Source organism: Abramis brama, assembly GCF_963993115.1.
Source record: "Abramis brama genome assembly, chromosome: 23".
NCBI classification, from domain to species: domain Eukaryota; kingdom Metazoa; phylum Chordata; class Actinopteri; order Cypriniformes; family Leuciscidae; genus Abramis; species Abramis brama.
The window spans coordinates 4,643,569-4,671,552 of record NC_139985.1 but is presented as its reverse complement, the minus strand read 5'-3'; the positions used below and the strand labels follow the sequence as shown (position 1 = coordinate 4,671,552).

The window sequence follows — 27,984 nt, the reverse complement described above, 5'->3', positions numbered from 1 at the left end:
CACAGAAAAGCACAGGGCAGTCGTACGAAATAATATAATCTTTTATTTCCAGCAATTTACAAGTACCTCTGTTAAGTCCACTTGACAGTGTCAGATTGAAGCAGCAGGGGCAGAACTGATGGGGAAGAAATCATAGGATTCGGAAAACCAGTTACCATTCCTAGCTGTACACGCTTGGATAACCTGGTAAGTTTGCTCTGGTCTTGCTCGAAGGGGCTGGGATCTGACTCTCAAGCTCAGTTTAACTCAGGGAAGGTTATGTTTTCTTGTAGAAAGCTATATTAGGTCAATAAGAGAGGGAATAGTATATGTGACAGATTAGACAACCCTCAAGCAAATATTAATTCACTCTAAATCTCATGGGGATCTCAGTGGCTTTGCTTTGGATGAGTGACCACCAATACATCTGCCCTGGAAGAACACAACGGATGGGATGATTTGTGCACACAAATCAAATGAATACATTATGAAAATGTAACATGAATTAAAAAAGCTCATATACAAAAAACAAATCAGAAGACCTATAAAAACCTACGTGTTGAGCCTTGCTTGTGATTTGTTAAGGCATATTATGCTCAATCACCGAACCAGATCGAGTGTGAGGTTTTGCTGGATATTAGGCACCAAACTTTGATATATTTGTTAAAGTTTACCAAAAAAAAAAAAAAAAAAAAAATTACTGATAAATGTACAGTAAACATCTCTACTGGTCCAATGCAAAGAAAAAATGCAACAAAATGAAAAATAAACATTTATAGAATAAATATATTATTTACAAATAGCTTTGTCACATCTATAGAAATAAATAAACAAAGCCTCCCGTCCCCTGAAGAAATATTCACAACTATAGAGAGCTGTCATGGTACAATGGCAGCACCGGATCAGTTGCACAAAAATGTTTGTGATGTTTGAATGCATATTTGTGGTACTATAAACATGTGCATATGACACATTTTGCAGCTGCATGCTCTCCCTGCACAAGCGCGACCTCTTGTGGCAACGTCTGACATTACAGTACATCTTGTGCACAGTGATCTATTGTGACATTAAACACTACAATTCGTCCTTGCAAAGTTAAAAACAGACATTTTAGGGCAGAAACCAAAGTGTTTGACACAAACTGACAAGTTACAGTTAAAACAAATATGGATACGTTCAAGATATCGTTACAAACAACGCATTTTTAGTGTTATGTGCCCGTCCCAAATAATCCATTTTGCTGACGATGTGCGCGAACTGGTGAGATTTACTAGCAAATGGAGCGATGTTTCTACACAGCCCTTTAGCAATGGGAGGCTAACATTAGAGTTAAACATATTGTCGATAACTGGAGGTCAGTTGCTTATAAGGCCTGGCTAGTAAAGTATACATTAGCCTACTGGCAACTACTGATTAGAGACTTTTTATGGCCGAGAAACAAGGTACGGTTTAGCTGCTAGCCATCCTATTCGCCTTTCAAGTGTTTCTGAGTGGCATTAATCTCACAAAATAACATTCGAAATGAAATAATCTCTCTCCTCTTCCAGCATGAAAGAAACTCTTTCAGGGATTTTAATAAAGCATTACTTCAAAATCACATTCGGGAACCGGTTACAAAAGCACTTCTTCAGCTAGCATGCAGTGGTACAGCAAAATAGCCCTTTTAATTATTTTTGCATAATTATACAGAAATTGTTCGATCGTATTGTAAAAAGGCTTTTAAGGCAAAGCGTTTCATGTTTCTTGCCAATGAGCAGGTGCTTTTCCTTTCGAGTAATTTAATTCACCAATTGACCCTTAGCTAAGCTTTGTGTTAAAACCTATTGTATTTTTTAGTTGACTGTGATGAGCGTTTTTCGACTAGAGTTTAAGGCTTTGCATTTTTTTAAATCCCATTACTGGATAATTTAGCCTTTTTTTTTTTCTTTTTTTTTTTTAAAGGAAAAGGGCAGCTAAAATGCTTTGCAAATGCCTATTCCTTTTCAGCTACATAAGAATAATTTCCAATTAATTTTGAACACTGTGAGCACATTTAACTAAAAATCATGGAAACTCTGGTTAATTTCTGTAGATGTTATGTAAAGCTTGACTATGTTTCCATTCACCTATTTTTATGTGAATTTTGGGATACTGCATAAAGAAGAAAAGCTGGTTGGAAATGCTGAGATGTGCAAAAATTCTTAAAATTTGTTTTTCTCGTAAATAAGGTCCCTTTTGAGATTCAGTCTCCTCTATTAAGACCAGGTAACCCTTTCAATCTCTAGCCTGAAATAGATATTCAGGTCATTTACTGTATGTGATGGTCCAAAATATTTTTTTTGTCTTTAGTAAGCAAAGGCTGTGAGTGCTGCCCTCAAAACACACCATTTTATATAACTAAACCATTTTGTAGCACTTGGTGATTAAGCATTCTATGTTCATTTGCCTCTCGTGAAATATTTCAAGTTTAGGTCGATGTCATCTTTACATGCAGCCAACGCGACTGGCCGTAAAATTGGGCCGAACATCCCCATTGAAAAATAATGAGGATTGTTGTTCTCCCAGTAGCTAAACAACAACGAAATTACAAATCAATACTAAAGCAATAATGTCATCAATATAATCATGGTAGACATAGTAGCCATAACAATATAGATATTATTTCTCTATGTGGCATTATAAATAAAGACATTTGTGTTGCTTGGACAGAGTCAAAGGAAGCAGCGTGGATCAATCACCCACATCTGTGTCCCGATCTCCAATTAGCCACAGGATGTGGAAACACAGAGCCAGGAAGCCCGTCCCCAGCAGGTCTCCCAGGGCGGTCAAGTAGGGAATGGAGAAGTTGTCGGGATCCATCCCTCGACTCCACATCCAGTTAACCATCCAGTCTGCAAGGTACAGCAGGATCAGAACCTAGACGGAAAGACAGAATGTGTCAGTGTGGCATGATGGAAATCACCAGGGAAATGCCCAACATTTCAAGGCTGATGCTTGATATAAAGATATTTTATTTTGCATAAAACAATTTTAACGCATTTTTAATGATGCTGAATATTCAGCTTTGAATCACAGTGTCGCATGATTCTTCAGAAATCAATCTAATTTGCTGCTTATTTTATTCAGGATTCTTTAAGAACAACTTTTATTCAAAATAGAAATTTTAATTAAATCTGTAAATGTCTTTACTGTCACTTTTGATCACTTTAAAGTGTCCTTGCTGAATAAAAGTATTAATTTCTTAACAGTGACCCCATCCTTTTGTTTAGTAGTGTATTTGTTGCGCATTATAGTAATAGAATAGAATTTAATGTCACAATGCACAAATATTGTAAAAGTCTTAAAATAAGGTTAATGTTATTCATTCATCTACTTCACCGCTGGCTTTCAGTGAAACTTGCCCGTATATGCAGAAGAAAGGCGAAAACGTTTTTGAAATCAGTGCTACCTGACTAGAGAAAACAAAGAAAAAAGGCTTCACTTTTGCCAAATAGGTAGGAAAACTTTAACACCCATAATGCACTGGGCTTGTTGCTGTCCAAAGCCACTCCCATCAGTGCTATGGATACCCTTGACCAGTCAAATACCGCCTTGCTTTAGTAGGAAATACTTCTTAGCAAACTTTTAGTCTTAATGGTGTCGACTTGTATTGTTCCCGGGTGCAAGAATTCAAAGAGTAAATGTTTAGCGGGAGTGTTATATTTGGTTTCCAGCGAAGGATCCAGCGAGTTGTAGGCAGCGGCTAAAGGCTAAAGAATCGTAAATATAGAGAGAACGCGCGGCGGAAAACCTAAAAAACCTCCTTGTTTTTAGTCAGCATTTCAACCTGGATGACTACGAACAGCGCGTTTTATGGCAAACGTAGGAGGAAAAAAAAGAAACAACATAACATTCCGTTTAAACCTCAAATATCCTTGTAATGAGGAATACAGTAGATGCTCAGGTATACCTGGAGCAGAGCAGCGGCCAGGTAAAAAGCAATGAAGACGTAGGTGAGAGAGGTGTGTCCACCCTGCATTGAGTTAATGGTGTACAGGAAGACCAGATGACCAGGAGCGACCAGGAAGAAAAGCACTCTGGCAGATCGGGAGTTGACACCTGGAGAGAGAGTAAAAGTTGAGCTAGTCTTCGCATGACCAAACGAATTAAGACACAATACAGGAAAGTACGCTTCTATCAATATTTACTGATTACGTCTTTGCTAATAATAGGTCTGATGAGTGTGCCATATCTCTTCACTCACCTGACCCAAGGAACGAGCTCCAGGGAGTAGGGCATTTTATGGGGGTTGGGTTTGGATCTGCTAAGGGCAGGGCGTTCATGTGCAGGTAGGTGGAGATTCGACTGGCTTGTACCGCCACCAGATTGCCGCCCACTCCTGCAGCAGGGCAAAACAAACAGCGTAAGCAATGATCTCCGGTGTGACAGTGAGGGAACAACCGTCAGAAACACTGACACGATTTGATAAGGAGTTGATAAGGAGTCTTACCGTTGATGACGGGCGTGAAAACCGCCATTCCAGCAAAGTTGGGGTTAGATACCGTCTTATCCAGAATGAGGCCTCCAACACTGTTTCAAAAGCACAAAGAGAATAAATCTAATTTTAACGACACAAAGGTACTGCAGCTATGGTGTCAGATAAATGATTGACATATCGCTGTCAGCCGCAAGTGAGTAATCCATCCATCATAAAGAGGAATGAGGAAATGAGCATCTTTATCTTAATCAGTGTTTTCCTACCTGCTGATAGCCATGGCGATAATGACAGGCTCCCACCCGGAGTACAGCACTTCTCGGGTGGACGGTATCCGCCGGGCGATTAGTACCCAGATGGGCGTCAGGGCGACAAAGAAGGCACAAACCATCGGGTTGGCATAATCATTGAATTCTGTGAGGAAAAATGTAATTAATTTAAAGTTAGCTAAATTGAATACATTTATACATATATATATATATATATATATATATATATATACAATTCTTTATATTTGACTGATATATTGGCCGATAAATCTAAATCCAAAGTTTATATAATTTTTGAGAGGCTGATCACAAAAACAAAAGTTTCACTATTAAAAAGGCTGATAACGATAACATTAAAAATGTACATATATCGGCCGATACCGATATGGTGGCCGATATATCGTGCATCCCTAATATATATAGTGCTTTCAAATTGATGAATCACTATTAAACGCATCTAACATGAAGGTTTTTGTTTATATATTATATGTGTGTACACATACATGTATAATATATATATATATTAATATAATAATACATATACACACATATATTATATACACAAAAACTTTTATTTTAGATTAAATTAATTGATTGAATGCCTAAATGTCTTTTGAAACTTGAGGGATGCAAAAATTAAAGATTATTCATAAATTAAAAATAGGTCTAACAAACAGTACATTTAAAACTATACATTTTATTATTTATTATTTATTATTATGTTGATTCAAGTTGAAGCCATGATAAAATAATAATCTACATTCTTCAGATTGAACTGTCATGATCAACATGTTTAATGCAATACTTCGGAATTCAACACCAGTTCAGACAGTTTCAAAACCGAAGTTGGTTTAGAAATCACAATAACACAACATTCTTTTGGTTGTAACTTTGCAGCAAGATAGTGAAGAAGTTGAGTAAGATGAATGCTTGGTTGACCTACTGTTTTCACTTTGGCAGTTTTAAATGTTTACATCCAGACGGTTTGGTCTTGTGAGGTTTGATAAGACATAAACATGCAATCATTCTTTACCATAATGTTTCCATTTGCACATTCTCACTTCAGTACGGTTCACCACACATCATCAAAACACCAAGGTGTTGCCACAAAAAAGCTGAACTAACAATAGATGTGTTCTTGTGTCGTTTCTTCGCAATCGAAATGAGAAAATGTCCTCCCACTTAGAGAGTGTTGACGCTTTATGGGTATAAAGGGAAAGACTGCAGAGACTAATGTGTATATGAAGCAAGCACTCTGAGATTAAAGACACCCTCAGTGCACCTCAGAAACCTGTGAAGCACAAGCCCCAACATGCCCCGCTACGCTCTAATGTGACTCAGCATGATGACTGTTTAAACATATTACTCATGAGAATCAAAAGTACACAAAAATCACGATAACCCTCATCAGAAGTCTTGATAAACTGTTCCGTGTTCTATTTGAGTAGATTTTACAATGTAATTTATTCCTGTGATTTCTGAAGGATCGTTTGTAATGATTATTAGTGTTAATATTTAATATTGTGGAAACCATGATAAACTTTCAGGATTCTTGAATAGAAAGATAAAAAAAACAGCATTTATTTGAAATAAAATTGTTTTGGAATAATTCAAAAGTCTTTACTGTCACTTTTGATCAATTTAAATCAATTGAATGCATCCTTGATGAATAAAAGTATTAATTTCATTTAAAAAAAATCTTAACCCCAAACTTTTAAACGGTAGTGTAAATATAAATATAATGCTTATGTGCATACTGTATATAAGCATATACACAAACTTATGCTTACTCTTATATTATAACTGCACTCTTTCTTCGGGATTTTTAGCTTTACATTACTGTAATATATCTGTGCTCTAGTTTAACATTCATTAAAAGCATGTGTCTTATATTATTGTGAATGAGTAGGAGCACAGACTGAAAGCTTGCAGAAAGCACATTTCACTTCCTCAGCATAGATGCGTAAGTGACAAATAAACCTGAAACCACCTCTTCAAACTGAGAAAGTAAGAGCTTGTGGTTTTCAACTACGCAAAGGAAAACTAACACTGCAATACTAAAGTTTGTCTACAATGATAGGTGTTAATTAAAGTCGGGTTATGGCTGTTAACCTGCAAAATGTCAGGGTAGCCATATTAATGTGGTTTCAATACACTGTGGTTTCAATGTACATGAAACAACTTTAAAATTGAATTATGATTATTTCATGAAAAATGCTGGTTTTATTGAACATTTTTATTAAAAGGTAAAGGAAATTGTGTTATTTTTAAACCACTAAGCAAGTGTTGAGATGCCATTTCCTCCCTGACTGTGGAAATTCCTCTGCAAAGCAAAGAAAGTGGCACAATGTGGCTAATTAATGAAGATAATGAGTTTTGATGTTATCTTCAGTTAGTTTATTTTCAGTTGCCAAGATAGATCCATAAACCTCCATTGAACTCGACTTGGTCCGAGAAAACGAGAGGAACGAGAATTACGTTTCTAGGGCACAGGGTTCATAAGTTATATGCTAGAATGCATGTGAATCTGCAAATTTAGGGTGCTTGCTCATATATCTGCCTGCACTTGGATCACAAAATGCACTGACTGTAGATATCCGATTACGGCAGTGTTCCCGAAGAGCTCAGCCAAAGAACTGCGGCATTCACTCACCGAGTTCCTTATACAGGCCCGTGCTGATGCCAGCCAACAGGGCCAGGGTGATCAGGTCACCAAGGCTGGCAGCAATGGGGGTAGCCACGTTGTCTGGGTTGATGCCAACCTTCCTGGATGCAATGATAACCCCGATCATGATAAGACCTGGCCAGAAGAGGAGAGGAAAGATTTGTCAAGTTAGTGTTGAAATGGTGGAATTAACACAGGAGATTGTGTCAATCCCAAACAATGGAGACCAGGCATTCTTAGTTTTTGATACCTCCTGTTTGGAGGATATATTTCCATGCTAGTGTTGAAATGAGACCTCAGAGCTGCTTTCCAGGTTCAAAAACAAGCATTAGCTGTTACTCACCTCAGCTAGTACATTTCTTTTTAGATGTGAAAACATTGTCATTATGTTTTAAGCTATACATTAAGTCATCATTTACTCACCCTGGTGTTGTTCTAATGCCCTTCTTTCTTTTTCGGAACACGAAACACGATGGAGACTGCTTTCCTCTACAACTGTGCAGTAAAGAGGAAAGCGGTCTCCATCGTTACTGACCCTTTTAATCTTGTGATACCATTTGTACGGTATTTTTATTGTATTTATTGTGTTTTGTGATGTGTGTGATTGTATTGTGTATATGTGAGCCTTTTAACCAAAGACAAATTTCTATCACTGGTTGATAGATAATAAAGTTTTCTGAATTTGAATTGAATTTAAAAAGGAGAATTTTCAAAAAATATCCCACTTGCGCTCGTCCATATAATGGCAGTGAATAGCGACCGACATCAAGCTTTTTAAAAAAGACACAAAAGTATCACAGAATGTTCCCATTCGACATGTGTCCTATATTCCAAGTGTTCCAAGCAAGATTTGATGAAAAACGAACCAATATTGAATGTATTATTAAATGTGAATCCTGAGCTTGGCCGTTGGTCTTCTGTGCTCGAGTGTGTGTTCGTGCGACTCTTTGAGCGCCGCAGTTCACTCTGTGTCACCCAGAAAAACACACAAGTTGTGAGAAACCAAGACATGGCATGAAATACTATCCATGTACTTTCTATATCCGTTGTGTTCGCCGCAACAAGAAGTTATCGCGTTCACATCTGTCAACTTTCATTCTGACCGTCATCAGGTCTGGAGATATTTAACACAGTTAAGGAAGTACACAAATACTTTTTTGGGATTTCTAGGCTTTTTTATTAATCTTGATTCCTCAAAACTTTTTCTGGGTGAAACGGAGTGAACTGTGGTGCTAATAGAGTCTCACGAACACAGAAGACCAATGGCCAAGGTCAAGAATTTTGTTAAATGATACATTCAATTTTGGTTTGTTTTTCTCCAAACCCAATCGTATACCCCTAGAACACTTGGAAAATATGACGTGTGTCACATGGGATCATTCTGTGATGCTTTTGCATGTTGTTTTAAAAGCTTGATGCTGGTCGCTATTCATTGCCATTATATGGACGAGCGTGAAAGGGACATTTCCTTTTGAGGTCTGCATACGACATAAGAGCAACACCAGGGTGAGTAAATGATCACTTAATTTTCATTTTAGGGTAAACTATCCTTTTAACATGACTTAATTATAAGTTTTGCTTTATTACTTACTGTATATCCCATATTTTTTATGAACATGCAAAAAAATGCAAAATCTATTTTTTTTTTAATGTAAACAAAATATCCCACAAATGTGGCATTATGATCGGATTTTGTTTTTGTAGTAAATATATATAAAAGTGTTAAAGCTACTTAAAGAAAATATACCAGGTATGTATTTCTACATTTCTAAACATTGTGTTTTTATCATAAATAATTAAAACAGACACATTTGCAACTAAAATAATTTGTTGTTGGTCATCTTAATACATACACAGCACATCATATCTTGCTTATTTTATTTATTTTCTCTTAAAATGTATTTAACGTGCTGCACTGAGAAGCCATCTAACTGCAACGTTGTAAAAACATTTGATGCTTCCCGGGATGTTACCCCACACACAAATTAAACTACACAGTGTCAGGTTCCTCAACTCAGAGGTACAGTAGATGACTCAACCTCTCACCTAGCAGCAAAGAAGCGATGAATGCGGTGGCCACACTGCTGGCACAGAGCAGGACGGCATGACCCATGTTAAAATTACCCTCTGGAATCCAGCCAAAAATGACTGCAGCGATGGAAGCCAGGAAGCCGACCACAGTGGCCTGAACCTGAAAGCAGGAAGGACACCATGAACTCAGACACCTCTTTTGGCCATCATTCCCGAGGTTCAAAGTCTTCTGTCCCGTTCATGTCAAGTTCACTTTGATCTCTTTCATCATTAGTGTACACATGCCATTATTGGATTTTAGGGTAATTTCCAAGAAAAAGCTCACCCAATCATTACATAATTGTTTAGTCGAGCGTGCAATCTGGAAACGTCAAACCTCACATGACATGTGACTCTGGCTTTGCTCATTCTGTGCAAAAATCGAACAAATCTTTAGGACTGACAAATCTGATCTGTTTCTTCTGAAATCACTGACTTGTTCATTCATTCAATATTCACAACATGTACAGTAAAAGGACAAATTGAGAAAATATGTTTTTGGACAGCTTCAGTCAATACTATGACGTTCAGTATTGTTATTGTTAACTAATGATCATTTTTGGTCATTTAAATAAAGCTGAAATAAAATTAAATGGAAATATTAGAACATTGGAAACTGAAATAAATTAGATGAAGTTGAAGTACTACAATTACTAAAACTTAAACTAAAATTAAAATGAAAAGAAAAGCTAACTGAAAATATTAATAAATACTATAATAGGATTTAAATAATACTAAAATAACACTGATGATGTTGCATATGAAAAACAATATCAAGACTAAGACACGTTAAAAAAATGTATAACTAATTTTAAACCAAATTTGGATGTGGATCTAGTAGGTAAACATTGGATTTCATGTGCTTATTTCATAGTCAGATATGGCAAATAATCAGATTTTCACTGTTTGTCTGAACAAAGCCTTTGGCATGTACATTAGACAAACAGGATTGATATTTTTAGAAGGTCTCCAACCTGAATTAGTGCGAGGTTTCCCATGATCATTTTCCACATATCCTTGGCGGTATCCATTTGTCCAATATTAGCCTGGTGAGACGGGGAAAGAGAGAACACAGGAAGTCCATTTACAAATGTTCCCATTATAGTTTAACCACTGCACGTTCCTCTGAGCGAGTCTGCAGCACTAATCTCGCTTAAGAGTTCAAATGCCGTTTTATTTTTGCAATCAGATTCAACATGCCAAAAATCTGACCTAAAGTTAACTTTCTAAAAAAACAAAAAAACATTTACATAATTTTGTATCAAAATGCAATAACTTTATCTGCCTCTGAAAACAACTGAATAACTATTAACCAACTAGATTTTTCATTTACATTTTCTAAAGAAGCTGGCCTAAATTTTTTCAGAATCTGGATATTTCTTCAATGTAAATCATTTTCATCCGCCAGGAAAAGAAAATTAATATCTTATCGCTTAGAAAAGCTGCATGATTCAAGGAATCATTCATGTTCGTAGCGCAAGCTGAATACTTTGGGTTACGGGTTCAGAACAAAAGCCTTCGCAAGCACCACTAATAATATCATTGTTAAACATTTCATGATCCAATCAGATCCCATCGGATAAAACAAAGCCCCTTCCTACATTCTTTCCCACTGGATATTCTGTTTCACTCACATGAAATACATGAATCACTGTCTTTAAGGACCACAAAAAAACGAATAGTGCTGATACCATCCTCATTAAACTGTGATGTTTCCATGAAAACGAAACAATGAAACATACATTGCAGGAAATGTACATTTTGCTGGTGCTCAGTCGCCTTGGACCCAGTTTCCACAAGAACAAACAGTGGTCAGTTTACAAGACAAAAGAGGGTTTTATGAGCCGGACAGATGCATCTCATCCTCCTCTCCCTACTTATCTCATCTCTCTCAGTGCAGACACTAATGTCAAGTGGCCCCGGCCCTAAAGAGGGTCTTTCCCAACCTGGACCCACTCAGCTGGGTAAAAACCTCATATCATTTGACATAAATCCTAGTAAAACCATCTGAAAACCAGCATGTACAGTAATAGCATACAAGTTATGGGCTATTGCAATAAATTCTAGCTTACTACTTACTCCCTACCAAGTAATCACATGACCTTATTACAAATCAGTCCATTTATCATTTTGAATATATATATATATACAAGATGATATATACAAAATTATGATGTGTGTGTATGTTAGGGATGGGACGATTACCGGTTTTACTATAAACCACGATAAAATGTACTGACGGTTAGTAATATCGTTTAAAATTTAATTATCATTAAAACCGTGTTTGATTATCGCGATTTTAGATCCTGTTCAGCCAGCAACAGTCTGATGCAGGCACAGCGCGCAAAGTTTTTTATTATTATTATTCAAGAAGGAATTGCGGAAGGCAGTGACCGTGCTCGGGAGATTTTTCAGCCTTTTAAGAGAACCAGTTCTGAGGTGTGGTCATATTTTGGCTTTAACAAAAGTCCTGAGGGAAACTTAATCGAGGATGGTCACCCTGTCAGCAGAACATGCACGAAACTTCAGATCTGCCGAGTCGTCTTGTGTGACCACCACTGTTGTAGGCTATAGCGAACGCAAGGCAAGTTAACTTTGACCTCAATACCAAAACTACGTCTGGGAAATAATTGGGCATAAAATGTTGTTTTAAGTTGAACTATTTTATTATATCAATCACTTGAAATAAACGTGAAGCTCCCGTAAAGAAAAGTTTGCAGCAAGTGGCTTTGAGCCAAGAACGAACAAGTTCAAGTTCCATTTAATTGATACTAATTTATATTCATTATACATTACACCGATTTTGTTTTACCACATAATTACGGGGACATTGAATTGAGATTAATGTTTTAAATCTTACCTGTTTATAAATCCATTATGTTCAGTGTACAAAACAATCGTTCAGACAAGATGATCACAACAATATTATCAAACTCTGTAAACAATAAATCAACTCTGATTTAATTTCCAATACAATTAAAAAGACGCAAGACGGCAAGTTGTAGGCTATCTGAATGAAACGAGAGATCGCGTCCGTTGTGATACATGTTGTAACGTCAGAGAGTTTGAAGTCTGCCCAGATGAAGAATACAAGACAGTGCAAATGAACTGGTAGTTCCACAAGACTTTTATAGATGTTTTCTCTCAGTTAAGCACACTCTTCACATACATGTCGAAGAGCGAATGTTAAAAGGGAAAAGAAAACGCTCTAAAACACGCTACAAATCAAAGTGGAAGTAAACACATTATAAAACAACGGTCAGCAAGTAGAGCGGTCATCTTCCTCTTTGCGCGAGCATTGTGCGTGCGCGCTCACATAAAAACAGCATGCATACAATAACGTACGCCATAGAAGAAGTTATCTTAAAGGCACATCAACATTCATGTCATGAACACTACTTAACACTAGGCGGCCGTTACAATGGATGTGCACAGTGTTATAATGCGTTGCTATTGACGACCGTCATTATAAGGAAGAAAAAGCCACATAATAGAATCTTGCTTTAAAAAGTGCATAGAGCTGCTTGTTTTATTAGTTGTTTGTTGATTTTCAAATATAAAACTTGTTGAAATGTCTTCAGTGTGAGCATCAACTCTTTTTGAACACTTTCATCTCGTTTTAACAAAACCGTGATAATATTGATAATCGCGATAATTTTGGTCACTATAATCGTGATATAAAGTTTTCATACCGTCCCATCCCTAGTGTATGTATATGTATATATATATATATATATATATATATATATATATATATACATACATACATACATACATACACACACACACACTGTATAAAACATAATATATTTCCTTTTATGATACAATTGTGTGTAAAAATGTCTTAACTCTAAAAAAAACAGGTTAATTTGTTCATTTGGAATGAAAGATGAATTCAAGCACATTGCATAGTGGAATATAATAGATACAGTACATTGAGCAAAACGTAGGGTTATCTGGCTATTCCATGCCTACTGAAATTTGCATACTACGCACAGAATTAATACAGATATGGTATAATATGGTATTTCAATTGAAAAAGGACAACCCCTTTGATGTGTTCTGCCCCAACTTCCTATTTCAATTGGAAATACATCAACACTGTAAAATGTCTGAAAAAGTACAGCTTGGCAGGCAATTTCTAAAATGCAAATCTAGTACAGCAGCCCAACACACAAATGTGAAGGAACCAGTTCTCTTTCCTAAATGAGACAGGAAGTAGAATAGCCCAAGTACGTGTGCAGAATGCATTCACAGAGGCCGACAGCCCAGCAGTCTCTTTTAGACATTCAGTGCACCTCACTGTAGCCTTTCATTATGCTTCAAAAGAGCTGTAGCACTTCTGAGCTTCCTGTGAACTCCAGCACTTCACTGCTTTAAAAAACTCAATTACACACTGCATGACAAAATAAACCAGATTTTTAACATCTAAATAAAAAAAACCCCACCAAAACAAGAAAACACGAGTGCTCCTTGCCAGTACAAAAGCCGCTGAAACAATGCAAGGATGTTGTCGGTTGTTGCCCGAATCAGTACGTTTCTTTTGCCATTGTTAAGGTGTTTTAAATGGTTTTTCACACGTTAGTATGAGAATGCTTTAGGCTGTTCTGGATGGTTACTTCCAGGCCCAAAACAGCTCACCACTCGAGTCAATCCTTCAATTTAAGGCAAAATTGCAACCTTTTTTGCCTGTTTTCTATAGTCACTGATGGAATTTTCCAGCTTTCCATGTTTTCACTGTTATATAGTACAGAATCTCTGGATCCAAAAACAAGCGAAGTAGCAGAAACAAGAGATAGAAGCATTGCTTACGCACATGTAAGCTACCGCAATCATCAAACTGCATATAAAAATGCCTAACGTTACCAAACGAAATGTCGAACCCATGAAGAGGCACAGGACTGTAAAGCTTTGAGGTGTTGATGGACCTGATCTCCTCCGTCCGTTTGATCATCGTTCTGAATAGTCTTTGACAAATACGTGATTTTCTCAGCTTTTTGTTCAAAATGTAGCTTTTTTCAATGAAACTTTACCTACATTAAAGTGTTGATTAAAAAAAAAAATGAAGCTAGACTAAAATGTGTTTTTTTGTTGTTGTTGTTTAAAAGCAGAGGCTCTGTTCTTTATTTTGATAGTACATTCAGATTCATACTACAAAATATTCTGGGGGCCATGAACATTTTGTGAAAATGATCAAAAATTGCTGGTGTTGGCTGACAACTTTTTTTTTTATTAAACGCTGGCAGGGAAAGAGTTAAAAATGCATTTTATATATATACTGTATATATATATATATATATATATATATATTTTTTTTTTTTTTACTGGAAAACAAGACAAAACACTGGATTTTTGTATACTGTTTTTTTGCATAGACCTCACTATATTCAGTTAAATAAATAAATATTTGTTACATTCTAGTATATTAAATTAATAATAATAATAATAATTTTCAAATGAATTGATCTTATTATAGGACACTGACTAAACAGAATTATTATTATTTTTTGTGTGCAATATAACTACTATTTTTGAGATGTTTGATTGCCCAACAGACAGAAATCACAAATGTGATGTCTTAATAATAATAGAAAATAATAGAAAAATAATAGCACATCTCTACTCAATAAGCTTCACAATTTGAGGTGGGGTGACTTACATGCCAGAGTTAAATTCTTAGGGTTCAGGGTTTGTGTGACCTATAGTAATAAAATGGCCACTAAAAGCCTCAATACTTGATTCTGCGTGTCTATAAATCATTGTTGTTCGTTCACGGTCAGTGTTTATCAGGCAGTAAAACATAAATTCTTTCTATTTTCCATCAGTCTGATTTCTGTTCTGGCTCAAACTACAATAACAGTAAATTAGCAACACTACTATATTACAAATATCCTGTGCAACAGGATGAAGGAAAAAGCAGGCAGGAGAGGCCGTTAATGGGGTTGTAGCCTAGGTTTAAGTGAAGTGAATGCATGCATGTATGTGTGTGTGCGCGTGTGTGTGTGTGCACACAGGGGCTCCATGAGGCAAAAGGAAGGAACTCTTGAGTCGATGCCAACCGCCTGCTACTCTCTGAGGTGACCCTACTCCGGCGATCATGCTGATTGTTCCGCAGTGCGTCCTGACACACACACACACACACACACACACACACACACACACACACACACACACACACACACGAAGGGGTAAAAACAGAGCTGGCTCGGCTACTTCCACTGCCGATGTAAATAGTTCACCCAAAAATTAAAACACTGTCATTGTTTACTCTCCCTTATGACTTAATTTATTCCACTGAACACAAAACAATGTGCTGGTCCAGGGAATTACAATGAAAAGAGACAAAAATAAGAAACGGATCAGTATGATTCATAAGTGAATAATTCAGACTGGTTTTGTGAACCATAATAAAAGATTCATAAATAATAATTATCTGAATATGAATAACGGGCTTCGCCAGAGGGAAAGACCTCTTTCCTCACACAAAACTATCTTATAACTTCAGGAGACTTGAAATAATTCACACAAATCATACTTTTATGATAATTTGATGGTGCCCAATATCCTTTTGTGCTTTACAGAAAAAATAAATAATACAAGACTGGGATGATTTGTGGTATAAGTAAATGACAACATTTTCATTTCTCAGTAAACTATTCCTTCAACAGCCTGCCACTCACTGATAAGTGAGGGTCCAAGTGATGACGATAAGCTCTACGCAAATCATTCTACAAAACATGGTGGCGGTACATTCCTACAAGCCAATAAACCACGCAATTCTGAAGCAAACATAGGAGGAACCTCTGGCAGAGGCAGCGAATGGAGACACGTAGAGTTTAGTTCGGTTTTTGTCCAGAAACTCAGATAAAATGACTTTGTACTGTGGAAAGTTAACATTAACATTTTGTCAAGCGAGCACAGGGTTTACGGGATGTAATATTTAATAGGATAAAGAGCTAACACCCTCTGACTTAATATAACTGGAACACTGTATAGCATGCGGTTAGTCAGCTTCCAGGCATTGTGGAATGACACAAACACAAACAACACTATCATTGTATAATAAACTACCTGAGATTTTAAAATAGCTAGAATCAGAAACAAAATCACGTTTTTTTTTTACACACAAAAAGTCAGCGGTTTACATTCAATTTCACATAAAGCAACAGTCTCTTTCTGGTAAAAGGAATATTTAAATTAAATTTAAAAATGAGCTTTAAAATTTTTCAAGAACTTTCATTAAATATCAAACCAGGTTAATCGTTCACTTTAAAGTAAAGCTGTGCCATATTTATTGAGCCATGGTGCTCATACTTATTGACCGTTTCCTCATTTTACTCGTTTTCTGTCCTCTCTCAACTATACATGTTGGCATGCATCTGTCATGAATGACAATGCTTGGGTCACATTAGTCCACTTTTGAAGGTTGTTGGCGTGGTCTAGTTGTCTTCCTTTGTGAAGTCGAGCCCTCCACTGATCCCGGTCCAGGATTCAGGTTGTATGCCAAAGTTTACAAGATCTCGTTTGAGTACATCTTTAGGGCGAAGCTTTGGTCTACCAGTGTGACGAATTCCCTCTTTCAGAACGCCATGGAGGATAGAGTGAGGGATGCGGGATGGTGGCATTCTGTTTACATGTCCTGCCCATCTGAGACGAATGAATTTGAGCCTTGATGATAGAGGTCCTGAATTAGCAATCTTAAAGAGTTCCTCGTTTGTCATCTTGTCTTCCCAGGTTACCAAGTACCAGTACCAAATGGTACCCAATTCGAGATCAAGTGTTGCATTTCGAGTCATTGTAGAGCCCAAATAGGTGAACTTCTCAACTTCTTTCAAGGGGGGTCTCATTGATTGTGAATGTATGAGGGTCAAGGGCCTGTGACATTGCAACAGTCTTTTTCAGACTAATGGCGAGTCCAAATCTGTTACATGATTCGGCAAATCGATCTATCAGGATTTGAGGCTGATCCGGAGATGAGGCGCATAAAGCATCCTCATTGGCGTAGAGTAGTTCACGCACAACACATTGCTGGGTCTTGGTTTTAGCTTTGAAACGAGACAGATTGAAGAAATTTCCATCGTTACGTGACAATAGGGAGACACCAGTATTGTTGTCCAGGTCTTCATATGCTCTTTTGAATACATAGGAGAAGTAAATACCAAACAGTGTAGGCGCTAATACACAGCCTTGTTTTACACCTCGTTTGATGGGAAACGTACCAGACAAGCTCACCGTCAAACTTCACCCTACCCAGCATACCGTCATGAAATGACTGAATCGGTAAAAGTATATACATGCACAACCGATTTTTTCATGCACATAAAGGCTGCATTTTTTCAAATAAAAAATATAGTAAAAACATTAATATTGTGATATATTCTTATATATGTATTAATATTATTAAATCTTCAGAAATCATTCTAATATGTGAATCTGCTGCACAAGAAACATGATTAATAATCTTATTATAATCAATGTTAAAAAACAGTTATGCTACTTAATATTTTTATGAAAACCATGATGCATATTTGTACAGAAAGTTCAATAGAACAGTTTTATTTTATTTGTCTTTACTTTCACTTTGGATCAATTTGATGCATGCTTGCTGAATAAAAGTATTAAATTCTATATACTTAAACTTAAAATAATTTAGCAGATATACACATTTAAAAAGTACAGTGTTTGTCTTCCAGAAAATGGGCCAAAAATATTGATGACATTATATTGTCTCTTAAGCTTTGTTCAATGAAATGCTCAGTAGCGTAAGAATGTAGCAAAATAGCAAGTATCAAATCATAGCTATTTAAAAAAAACTAAAAAAACACGCCCATTGATATCTCCCATCCCAAATTCCTGCTGGAATAGGAAATACATTGACACAGGACAGAAAATTTGATAAACCATTACATGGGGTCATGTGGTTCTAATTCATGCTATGAAAGGAATTCAATCTTTTCTGAAGTGCTGTAAGAGCATTAAAAAGCAACAGTGCTGTTAATCTGCTGATAATTAGCAGTGGGCTCTGAGAAACAGCATAAAGCAGCGAAGCACTTACTGTAGATTAACAGCACACAGGCGACCTCAGGACTGCGGGGTCGACGCTTTCTGTTGCTCGTGAATCAGTTTTTCTGAGTGAGGGTTTGCACCTAATTTAAAGTGTTTAACAAGTACAGGTATTTAATCAGGATTTAAAGAATTAGTTAACCCAGGCAATTTCACGTTGTTTACTTACTCCCATGACATTCCTATTTTTCTTAATATAACAATATGACTTGAAAGTGAGTAAATGATGAAAAATGTAATTTTGGGATGGCTTATTATCTTGCTTGCTCTCGTAATGAAAAACAATGTCATCCACAGCGTGCAAACACTGCTCCAAGATGTAACCAGCAAACGTGGGCTGTGTTCTGATTAAACATGTAATCTTGTGGCAGGATCTCAGGAACCACAGCCCAAAAGAATGTCTGGCTATGAACCACAAACCTGGCATATCCGAGTCTAGCCGAGACACATCGAGTGTAGGAGTAACTAGGGGAAGTGTACGGTCATGTGCTTAACAGGATTAAAATGATGTTAATTTGACCATAGTGTCCTGCATGATGTCCCATTAAGCTCTGAGAGAATGGGGCAGACAGCCCAAGTTATTACCCTACTTTTAACATACTTCAGTGAAGGACAATGAAGCTTTGTGAAAACGTTTAATAGTGGATAACTGACCTCACATTGTTGCTGCTTACAGACATATGTACATTCAAACGCAAGTAAACAAACTAAGAAATTTTACACTCATTCAAAAGTTTGGGGTTGGTAAGATTTTGTAATGTTTTTGGAAAAAGACTTTGTGCTCACCGAAGCTGCATTCATTTGAACAGTAATATTGTGAAATTTTCTATTTTAATACATTTTCAAATATTTTTATTATCATGACGACAAAGCTGAATTTTCAGCATCATTACTCCAGTCTTTAGTGTCACATGATCCTTCAGAAATCATTCTAATATGCTGATTTGCTGCTCAAGAAACATTTATTATTATCAATGTTGAAAACAGTTCTACTGCTTTATATTATTGTGAAAACCATGATACATTGTTTCAGGATTCTTAGAAAGTTCAAAAGAACAGCATTTATTTGAAATAGAAATATTTTGTAACATTATAAATGTATTTACTGTTACTTTTGATCAATTTAATGCATCCTTTTTGAATAAAAGAATTAATGTCTCATACTTATCTTATCCCAAACTTTTGAAAGGTAGTCTAAGTGTAAAATGTAAGTGTTGTTTGTCTATACAAAACTCATCGCCAGGCCATTATTCTGTAGTTTTTGGGGTGTTTTTGGTAGTTCCTAAGTAAGCAACAACATAGTAAGAATCCAAAAAGCCCTGGCAACCCCACAGCAAATGTTTCAACACAGTGTCATAGAGATGAGTTTTTTGTAAGGCAAGTTAAAAGTGTAAGACATTTTTATCACCTGATGATCACTTTAACACCTCCACTCACCAATCCTTCCTAAATGCAATTGCCCTCAAACTATATTTCAGTCAACGGCTCTTTATCTAACCCCTGTTACGACCAATATTTTCCTTCAAATGAAAATATAAGTGTAGTTTCTACAGCAGCAGGATTGATTCCTCCTGATTCCTGAGGAATGATTCCATCTGAGGTTACATGAAACTCAAACACACCTCTGAAAGCTGCACAAAGGCTGAAGTAAACATTAGTCACCATCCAGACAAAGGAAAACCACGCAGGTGAAATTGCGTCATGAAATTCTGACGAGATGGTATTTAAGTCCATATTTTGACATCTCAGTGATACGAGTCAATAAATATGCTGGAGTACATACAGTTTTTTGATCAGTATTCCTGTCAGAGTCTTATTTTTATTCTGTTTTATCAACATTTATCTGTTATTCTATTTTTAAACAAAAAATGGTTCAATCATGCCCATTGGAAATCTAATGTGTTCAATATTAAAAGACTTACCGCGGTAGACAGTCTGGACGCAAGGGTCATCTCCAGGTTCCCTTTCAGGCCCAGGAGAGCAGGCACCAGGATAAAGACTTCAGTCACCTCTGTGAATACCGTCCAATGCTATTGAGAAAGAGAAGCATTTTAGCTATAATCACTAAACATTAAAGCCTAACAACAACTAGAGATATTCTGTAAGCCATGTTGGAACTAAAGACCCAGTGATCCCATGTTTGTGATCTTCTCAACAATATCTCACAATGTTCTCCTATCAGCCAATATACCAAAAGATCTCAATATAAATATCCTGTTGGTCTTTTTACTTTTATGTTTTAACTTGTAGGGCTATAATTTTTAAATAGAAAAATCAGATCTTGCTAAATAATCATGATAATCAATGATCAAACATGAAAAAGATTTGTAATAAGATTGTGGATCGTGATCCTGCCAGAAAAATAATAGTTATTAGTGCTGTCAAACTGATGAATCATGATTAATCGCATTTAACATAAAAGTTTGTAATATACAGGATTATATATATATATACAGTAATGTGCGTGTGTGTTTGTGTAAATGTTAGATGTGATTAATCAATTAATTGATTTGACAGCACTAATAGTTATATGATATTATTGCCTAATATTAACTAATTCACATGCTATAGCTCTGCATTTTAACTGTATGTCAGCAATCGACTTGTTTGTGTCCATTTCTATTTTTGTAAGGAATTTTAGGAAAAAATGTAGACAAAGTTTATACAGAAAACTCAAATATATCTCCTGAGCTACGAAAGAGCAACCATGAAATCATGCATGTGAGATTAAACACTAAAAAACAAACACACTTTTCCATTTATAACAACGTTTCCAAGGGGAAAAGCTCTGATAACACTGATCTTATCATCTGCCAATGTTAAACTCAGGCCAATTTCAGGTCTATTGACGCCTCCGTCCATTTGAACCTCTTCCAAGCACCCGACTTGAGATGTCTGACCAAGTTGATGACTCTGGTAACTGGCAGGCTGTTTTTATTCCATTAGGCTGCAGTGCCTTCGATGCAATGCAGCAGCATGCAGTATAGATCGATACATAGAAGGAGTGCTTATCTTTAGACCCATTCCCACTGGTGCACGGCAATTACAGGCCTGACACTGACTAGCTAAATCAATTCTAGCAGCATCTTGTCAGCACATGGAAAGAGTGAGAAAGTGTGGCGGGCACTGCTAACGTAACGTTAGAGAAAAAGTGAACGGTAAACATAACACACAACAACACAAAATCTCCTACAAATAGCAGCAAAAAGCAGTAGTTAAGGAGTTTGAGCGGTGCAGCTTCCAGTAGGCGGGTTTTAATGGCCGTTTCTTTTTCCTTGAGTCTTTGGCAGTGCAGGGGCCACTTTTAAAAAAGGACGAACATCAATTGGGAGCTGGCGCCCAGCCACTTTGTCTTCGGTTCCCTTTGACTGAACCTCCTCTACTCTGTCTATCTCCCTCCCCCAGAACGATGTTGTCTTCAGGGAACAGAGCAGTCCTGGCTAATGCCTCCATGTGCCTCCCAGGGTTCTGCGAACTTGACGCACAGCAGTGCAGGCATGCAACCGGAGGGGGGGCTCGGATTGCAGGATTGTGTAATGTTGGCTGGCAACGCTCCTCGGTTCCAGCACCTTGGTCTCCAAGGCTCAGAGTATAAGGTCACAGAGGAATTCTGAAGACACACTACCAACCTGGGGTGTGTTTAACATCGGTGAACCTGCAGTGATCTATGTGCATGCTAAGATTTGCAAGATAAACTTGTCAATAGTACAGCAGCTTATAGGGTTTTTCACAACAACTCTGGTTCCCAGTGAACCTTACAGTGGACAGTTCTTAAGAGAACCATTTAAAAAAATCCCTTTTCCACTATGAAGAACCTTTGGTGTAATGGAAAGGTTCCATGGATGTTAATGGATCTTTATGATGCCAATAAAAATCTTTATTTTTAAGAGTGTCACACAAAAGAAGATATTTTAAAGTCCACTGACTTTCACTGTATGGAAATATACTGAGACATTTTTCAAAATATCTTCTTTTATGTTCTGTGGAAGTAAAATAATTTAAATTTTTGGGTAAACTATCCCTTTAATAATCTGGAAATTGTCTGGAAAATGTGATTAGTGCTTAACCATTGTTCATTAACAATTTTGCTTGTTAGTTTTTCTATGCGGCTTCTATTGAGATCTTAATGGTTGCAACGAGGGGTTGCTTACTTACTGAAAACAAAACAAGCTATGAACAGATCTAGATATGGCTAAAGTCCTTCAATTTAAGTCTATGGGACATTTTTCCAAGGTTTTTTGTCCATCAGGTAAAAATGTTAATGCCAGGTTCAGAAGACTACATAATATTTTTGTCTGTTACCATAGTCACTGTGTCAGATTATGCGATTTTGACTCCTAAATTCTTGTCATGTCGTGGACAAGAAACACCTCAGACTACACGTTTCTTCCCGACCAATTATCGCTTGACGTCTTTAACGATGTGCGTGATGTCACTGAGACGGTGGAACTAGCGACTGACTTCCGGAAACAAGAACGTAACAAAGTCTAAACTTGAAAATATAAAAATAAAAGCTAGTCTAAATATTAATAAATACCTAAATACCTAGCATTTAATAACACTGCCAACAATTTGGGACGAACTACACATCATTGATAAATAAAGATAAATATTACAGGGATTGAAACCACTGTAAACCAGGGTTGTCCGGTTGGAACTGAACTCTGCAGGACGGTAGATCTCCAACAGGATTAGGCACTCCTACACTAAATCCAAAGTAATATTGACACTAACCTTGGCAACGCCACTAAATAATCACATCAAATCTTACAAGTTAATTGTTCAAGGAAAATAGGTGATTTATGTGTGTTTGCAAACAGAACGAGTCACTAGTTTGATCTTTGAGACACTAGGAGAGAAAAGAGGGACAATTTCTGACCACAGTTACTCCACAGGACGTCTGACACAAAACTTGCTGTTTGCACAAGAAATCAGTCAACTGCACTCGTGAATAATAGAAGCCAAGCATGTGATCAAACATTAAATTGAACAACACAGAAACTTACAATAAGATCTCAGCACACGGAGGGTTAGGACAGGACATTAGGCTTGTCTGTCTGCATTGAAATCTGTCAAGATGCGATGACGATGAATGTGGTAAACCCTAACTGGCTTCCTGTAAGGCCTTAATGTTTAGTCTATCCTCCTTGTGGTAAAAATAGTTTTTCACATTCAAACTTCAGCACAAACAGGTCTGACAAGAGGTTTTCTAACACAATACATTCCACATCAGCAAGCTAAAAGGCAAAATCACCAAGTCGGCTGAAAAACAAGTTTCCACGCTGGTTAAGACTACAAAGGGTGTGGAGCTAAAACCTCATAAATACTGTACGTCAACAACACCTAGTGAACTCTCTTCCACACAACTGGTTATAAAATGTATTTACGGCAATCCACAGGTCTACACCCTTTCCTCAGAAAACAACAATAAGTAATAAACAATCACTCTTTGGATTTCAAATGTGATTTCTATCGTTCACTGAGGAAACTGAGGAAATTATGTAAGTATTACATGGAACAAGACACCTCTTCAGAGACTTTTTTGTTTTTGAAAAAACAAAAAACACATGGTTATCCGTTCTTGCATCTAGTACCCAGGGTACAACAGGAAGTCATATGTCTATCTGTAGAGTAATGCATTTTCAGTAGGTAGTACAGATACGGTACAGCACTGTGGAATTAGAGAAGCCAAGAGAAAAAAAGGTTTGAGCTAAATGTGAAAGTGATATGACTGCCAATAAGACACTTAACTTATTGACTTTATCTTTATTAGACTGACCTTAAAAAAACTATTCAACCTGTCAGCCGAGATGTGCTTATTTTTAAACAGGCCAAACGTAACACACGCACATACATGATTGCATTAAGTCTACTGGAAATCAATCAATCTATTAATCTATCTATCTATCTATCTATCTATCTATCTATCTATCTATCTATCTATCTATCTATCTATCTATCTATCTATCTATCTATCTATCCATCCATCCATCCCGTGGCAATGTATCACTGTTGGAAAATAGACCCTATGTAGATTTCCATTATTTATAGACCTTACACATCCTCTAAATAAAAATCAACACCATTACTCCCTTCCACGTGCTGTTGAGGACAAGGGAACCCCTTAGAATGGAGCAGCACATGCTCACTGCTTATTAGGAAAGAGCCTGATGCAAGCAACCAGCATCTGAAGAGCGTAGCACATGCTCATTTGAAAAACTCTGACTGATGGGCTTTCTGTCAATGGCATCACAAGCATGCAAAACCTCAGAATGTGTGCCAATTTAGTTTTACTTCTGACATTTGTACTGTACATGTCAGGCTTTGGTGTGGTGCTTCTTTTCAATAAACAAGATCAACAATACTGAAAAGTCTTTTTGGATAAAAAATAAATATATTCCAGAACAAAATGTTCTCATAATATTCCAAATACTGGAATTTTTTCCACATATTTTCCTCCAGAATCTTTTTTAATTATTTGAAATGTTTTGTTTTATCTCCAACATTTACACTAAACACAAGGAAATTCGGTTTTACTCACCTGAACAATGTCCAGAACCATGCCAGCTGCAACTGTCCCAAACCCTGCCAGCAGGAAAGGGAACAAAACCTGGAGTCCAATGGAGAAGGACGTTTCCTTCAGTGGAGCCGGTGGCACCGGGCTTTGGTCCGTACTAGTGTCATCACTCTCATTGCTTTGGCTGGCGTTCTCCAGGAGTGCGTCCTCTTCCCTCTGGCCCTTCGCGTTGGCCCGACAGTCGAGGACCACCATGTCCGGCCGCTCGTTCTCCTGGTCACCGCGGTCCGGTAAGGAGGTCACCTCTGTGAGTTCGTACTCCCCGGGAGTCTGCGGCACCTCCTCGGGGTTGTCGGGTAGTATTACCGGATGGACGGACCCATTAGAGTGGTGGTATGCCGGCGGCGCCCCCTCCTTCTTCATCTCTATCCTTTCCGTCCCGGTGGACATGTCGGACAGTTTGTCTTGATCTTTCGACCAGAGTACCATGCGGAGGCCTTAGGATGAAAAGTGTCAATTAAGAAGAAATTAAGAAGCTTGAAGGTCTTACTTAAGTTTAGATCAGCCGTTCACCTGATCTCTGGAGATAGTTTATCCCATTAAAGACGGCTGGTGCTGATGAATGAGTCTACAGGTCGAGGAAGAGAGGCAGGTGCGTTCCCCGTCTCCAGGTTTGTGTAAGATCCTGCCTGAACTTGGGTAGCATGCAAATTATGTTCCCCATTCAAAGCAAATTTTCCTTTAAGACAACAACAGAAAGCCGCATGTTAGCCTGTGTGCAAAAAAAAGAAAGAATCCAAGTGAGTTATTCTTCACAAAAGGGACAAAGCTGATGTCCCGTAAGTGCAAAATGTCACAAAAATGAACGAGAAAAATGGGTTCTGAGGGTCCTAATGAACGTCCGATGCGTGTGTCTCTTGAAGGCACCTGAAGGCATCTATATAACTTTCCAACCAGCATTGGGCAGTTGGAGGGCTGGAGGCGTCTCACTTTACACCACGTGGTAAAATGCTTTTTGAAATGTATTTAAAGGTCTCTGGAGCCAGGGTACTGTTACAACTCATTGAAATGGCTGAGTCTGATAAGGTCGACTTGTCACCTGCCAAAGGGAATGACACCTATTATAACTTTTTTAACGAGAACAGATCTGTTTGGATCAGAATTTCAGATAGATATACTGCAGCTATATCAACCTACTAAATTATAAACTTAAGTTTAACTGCTGCCTTAATTTTAAATTAAGTGTGAGTGAAGACCTTTTTTCTACTTTGAATTGAATGACTTAATAAAACCAAGCTAAAAAATGTAAACCCCCTAAAGAAATTGCACATTACAAATAATGAAATATTTTCCACATTATAACATGATGAAAACTTCACAATATAGAGACAGACAGACGGACGGACGGATGTAGAGACAGACAGAGAGATAGACAGACAGACAGGTAGACAGATAGATAGATAGATGGATGGATGGATGGATGGATGTAGAGACAGACAGACAGACAGACAGACAGATAGACAGACAGACAGATAGACAGACAGACAGGTAGACAGATAGATAGATAGATAGATAGATAGATAGATAGATAGATAGATAGATAGATAGATAGATAGATAGCAATCAAAACGGCTTCGCTATGCAGTTTCATTACAAACACGTCAAGGCAAGTATGACGGGACTCACTTTCCGCCAGACGTAAAAAGTTCATAAACTGACTATGACGTGATATACTTTTAAACATGAGTCATGACAAAACATTCTGGGCGATTCTTGAGAGAAACACGCACCCATAAACGTCTTTTCGGGACGGCAGAAAGAAGGGAGTATACGAGCCAACAACAATTTGCTCATTACCTCCGCACTGAAACAAAATCCCTACTTAGTAGTCCGATCAAATCCAGCGCAGCATGGGACGACGTAAATTAACACGGCTCGGTGCTACTTCACACGTATATCCTTCAGTAAAGAACGTTTATTCCATTCATGTAAGACTTATTCTACACTTTATACCAACTGGAACAAAGTGGCAAAAACAGTTGCTGTTTTTCAGGGCTAAACAGTGAAAACTTGTGTAAAAGTATCTGGCACGAATAAAGGTTCTTCTGTGGTTCTATTGAGCACTTAAAAGTTAAGCAAGAACCCAATTAAACCCCCATTTTGGGTCTATAAGGTTATTGCGCTACTATGCGGTTTCGTTTGAATTATAAGTTCTTTCAGTTCTCTAAAAATACTTTACATCATACGATTGGTGATCTGACGTTTAGATGACTTTCTGAAGATAAACTATTGAATAAAGTTCTTTGTGGAACTTCTGCTAGGGTAAAAAACAACAACTTTATTTTCTAATTGAAATCTTTAAATGTTAAAATAATATATATATATATATATATATATATATATATATATATATATATATATATATATATTGGTGTATAAACGATACAATTTGATAGTTTTAAATATTTTACACAACTAATGTATATTAGACAGTTCGTGCCAGATACTTTTTTAATCACGTGTGATTTATGGCTTTTAAACACATTATTAGAATGGAGCTTGTGCAGTGTTCGCATATAACGTCAACGGAGCATAATAAATAACAAACTACAATTAAACAGATATTATGTGTCATATCAGGTAACAATGTGGTATTAAAAACGCAGGTAAATGAATCACCTCTGGTCCTACCTTGGATTGAAGACACTGCGGACCTGCTGTCATTCTCCTGTCACTCAGGCGGAACTCTGCCCTTATCTATGGTTATGGAGCCGGACCGTGATTAATCAGTAACCTCTCGACTGAGGCTGTCAACTCCGATCCGTTACATTGTTCCATTTGACACGCGCTCGTTCCTGCGCATCTATATGACAGGAGGAAGTCGCCAGGCGGGCGACGCTGACGAAAATTTCGAATCCTACTATGGAAAACACTTAGATCATGAATATCTAATAGATCTCACAGGCGT

General features: G+C 37.2%; 1 protein-coding gene across 4 annotated transcripts; it reads right to left on the bottom strand.

The window, feature by feature from the left end:
* Nucleotides 1-23: 23 nt before the first annotated feature.
* slc41a1 (solute carrier family 41 member 1) lies at nucleotides 24-27,935 on the bottom strand. Of its 4 annotated transcripts, none has more exons than XM_084100471.1 (12): nucleotides 27,708-27,935; nucleotides 25,590-25,788; nucleotides 25,041-25,513; nucleotides 20,422-20,529; nucleotides 10,411-10,482; nucleotides 9,413-9,557; nucleotides 7,355-7,501; nucleotides 4,699-4,846; nucleotides 4,448-4,527; nucleotides 4,202-4,336; nucleotides 3,908-4,056; nucleotides 24-2,874 (listed from the first exon to the last, which is right to left on the bottom strand). In XM_084100471.1, the coding sequence occupies exons 3-12, from the start codon at nucleotides 25,503-25,505 to the stop codon at nucleotides 2,689-2,691; spliced, it is 1,635 nt and encodes a 544-aa protein (XP_083956597.1). In that variant the 5' UTR covers nucleotides 25,506-25,513; nucleotides 25,590-25,788; nucleotides 27,708-27,935; the 3' UTR covers nucleotides 24-2,688. The 4 variants fall into 4 exon arrangements, with proteins under 4 accessions (XP_083956597.1, XP_083956598.1, XP_083956595.1 ...); XM_084100472.1 differs by having other exon boundaries at nucleotides 25,590-25,755; nucleotides 27,696-27,910; XM_084100469.1 differs by having other exon boundaries at nucleotides 25,590-25,755; nucleotides 27,708-27,881.
* Nucleotides 27,936-27,984: the final 49 nt, after the last annotated feature.

Bases quoted from the DNA above. Each gene is read 5' to 3' on its own strand.
- slc41a1 (XM_084100471.1), bottom strand. From the start codon at position 25,505: ATGGTACTCTGGTCGAAAGATCAAGACAAACTGTCCGACATGTCCACC. The intron at 4,337-4,447 runs GTAAGACTCCTT...GCCCTGCTGCAG, and splicing joins TTTCACGCCCGTCATCAACG to GAGTGGGCGGCAATCTGGTG. The intron at 4,057-4,201 runs GTGAGTGAAGAG...CTCTCTCTCCAG, and splicing joins GAGCTCGTTCCTTGGGTCAG to GTGTCAACTCCCGATCTGCC.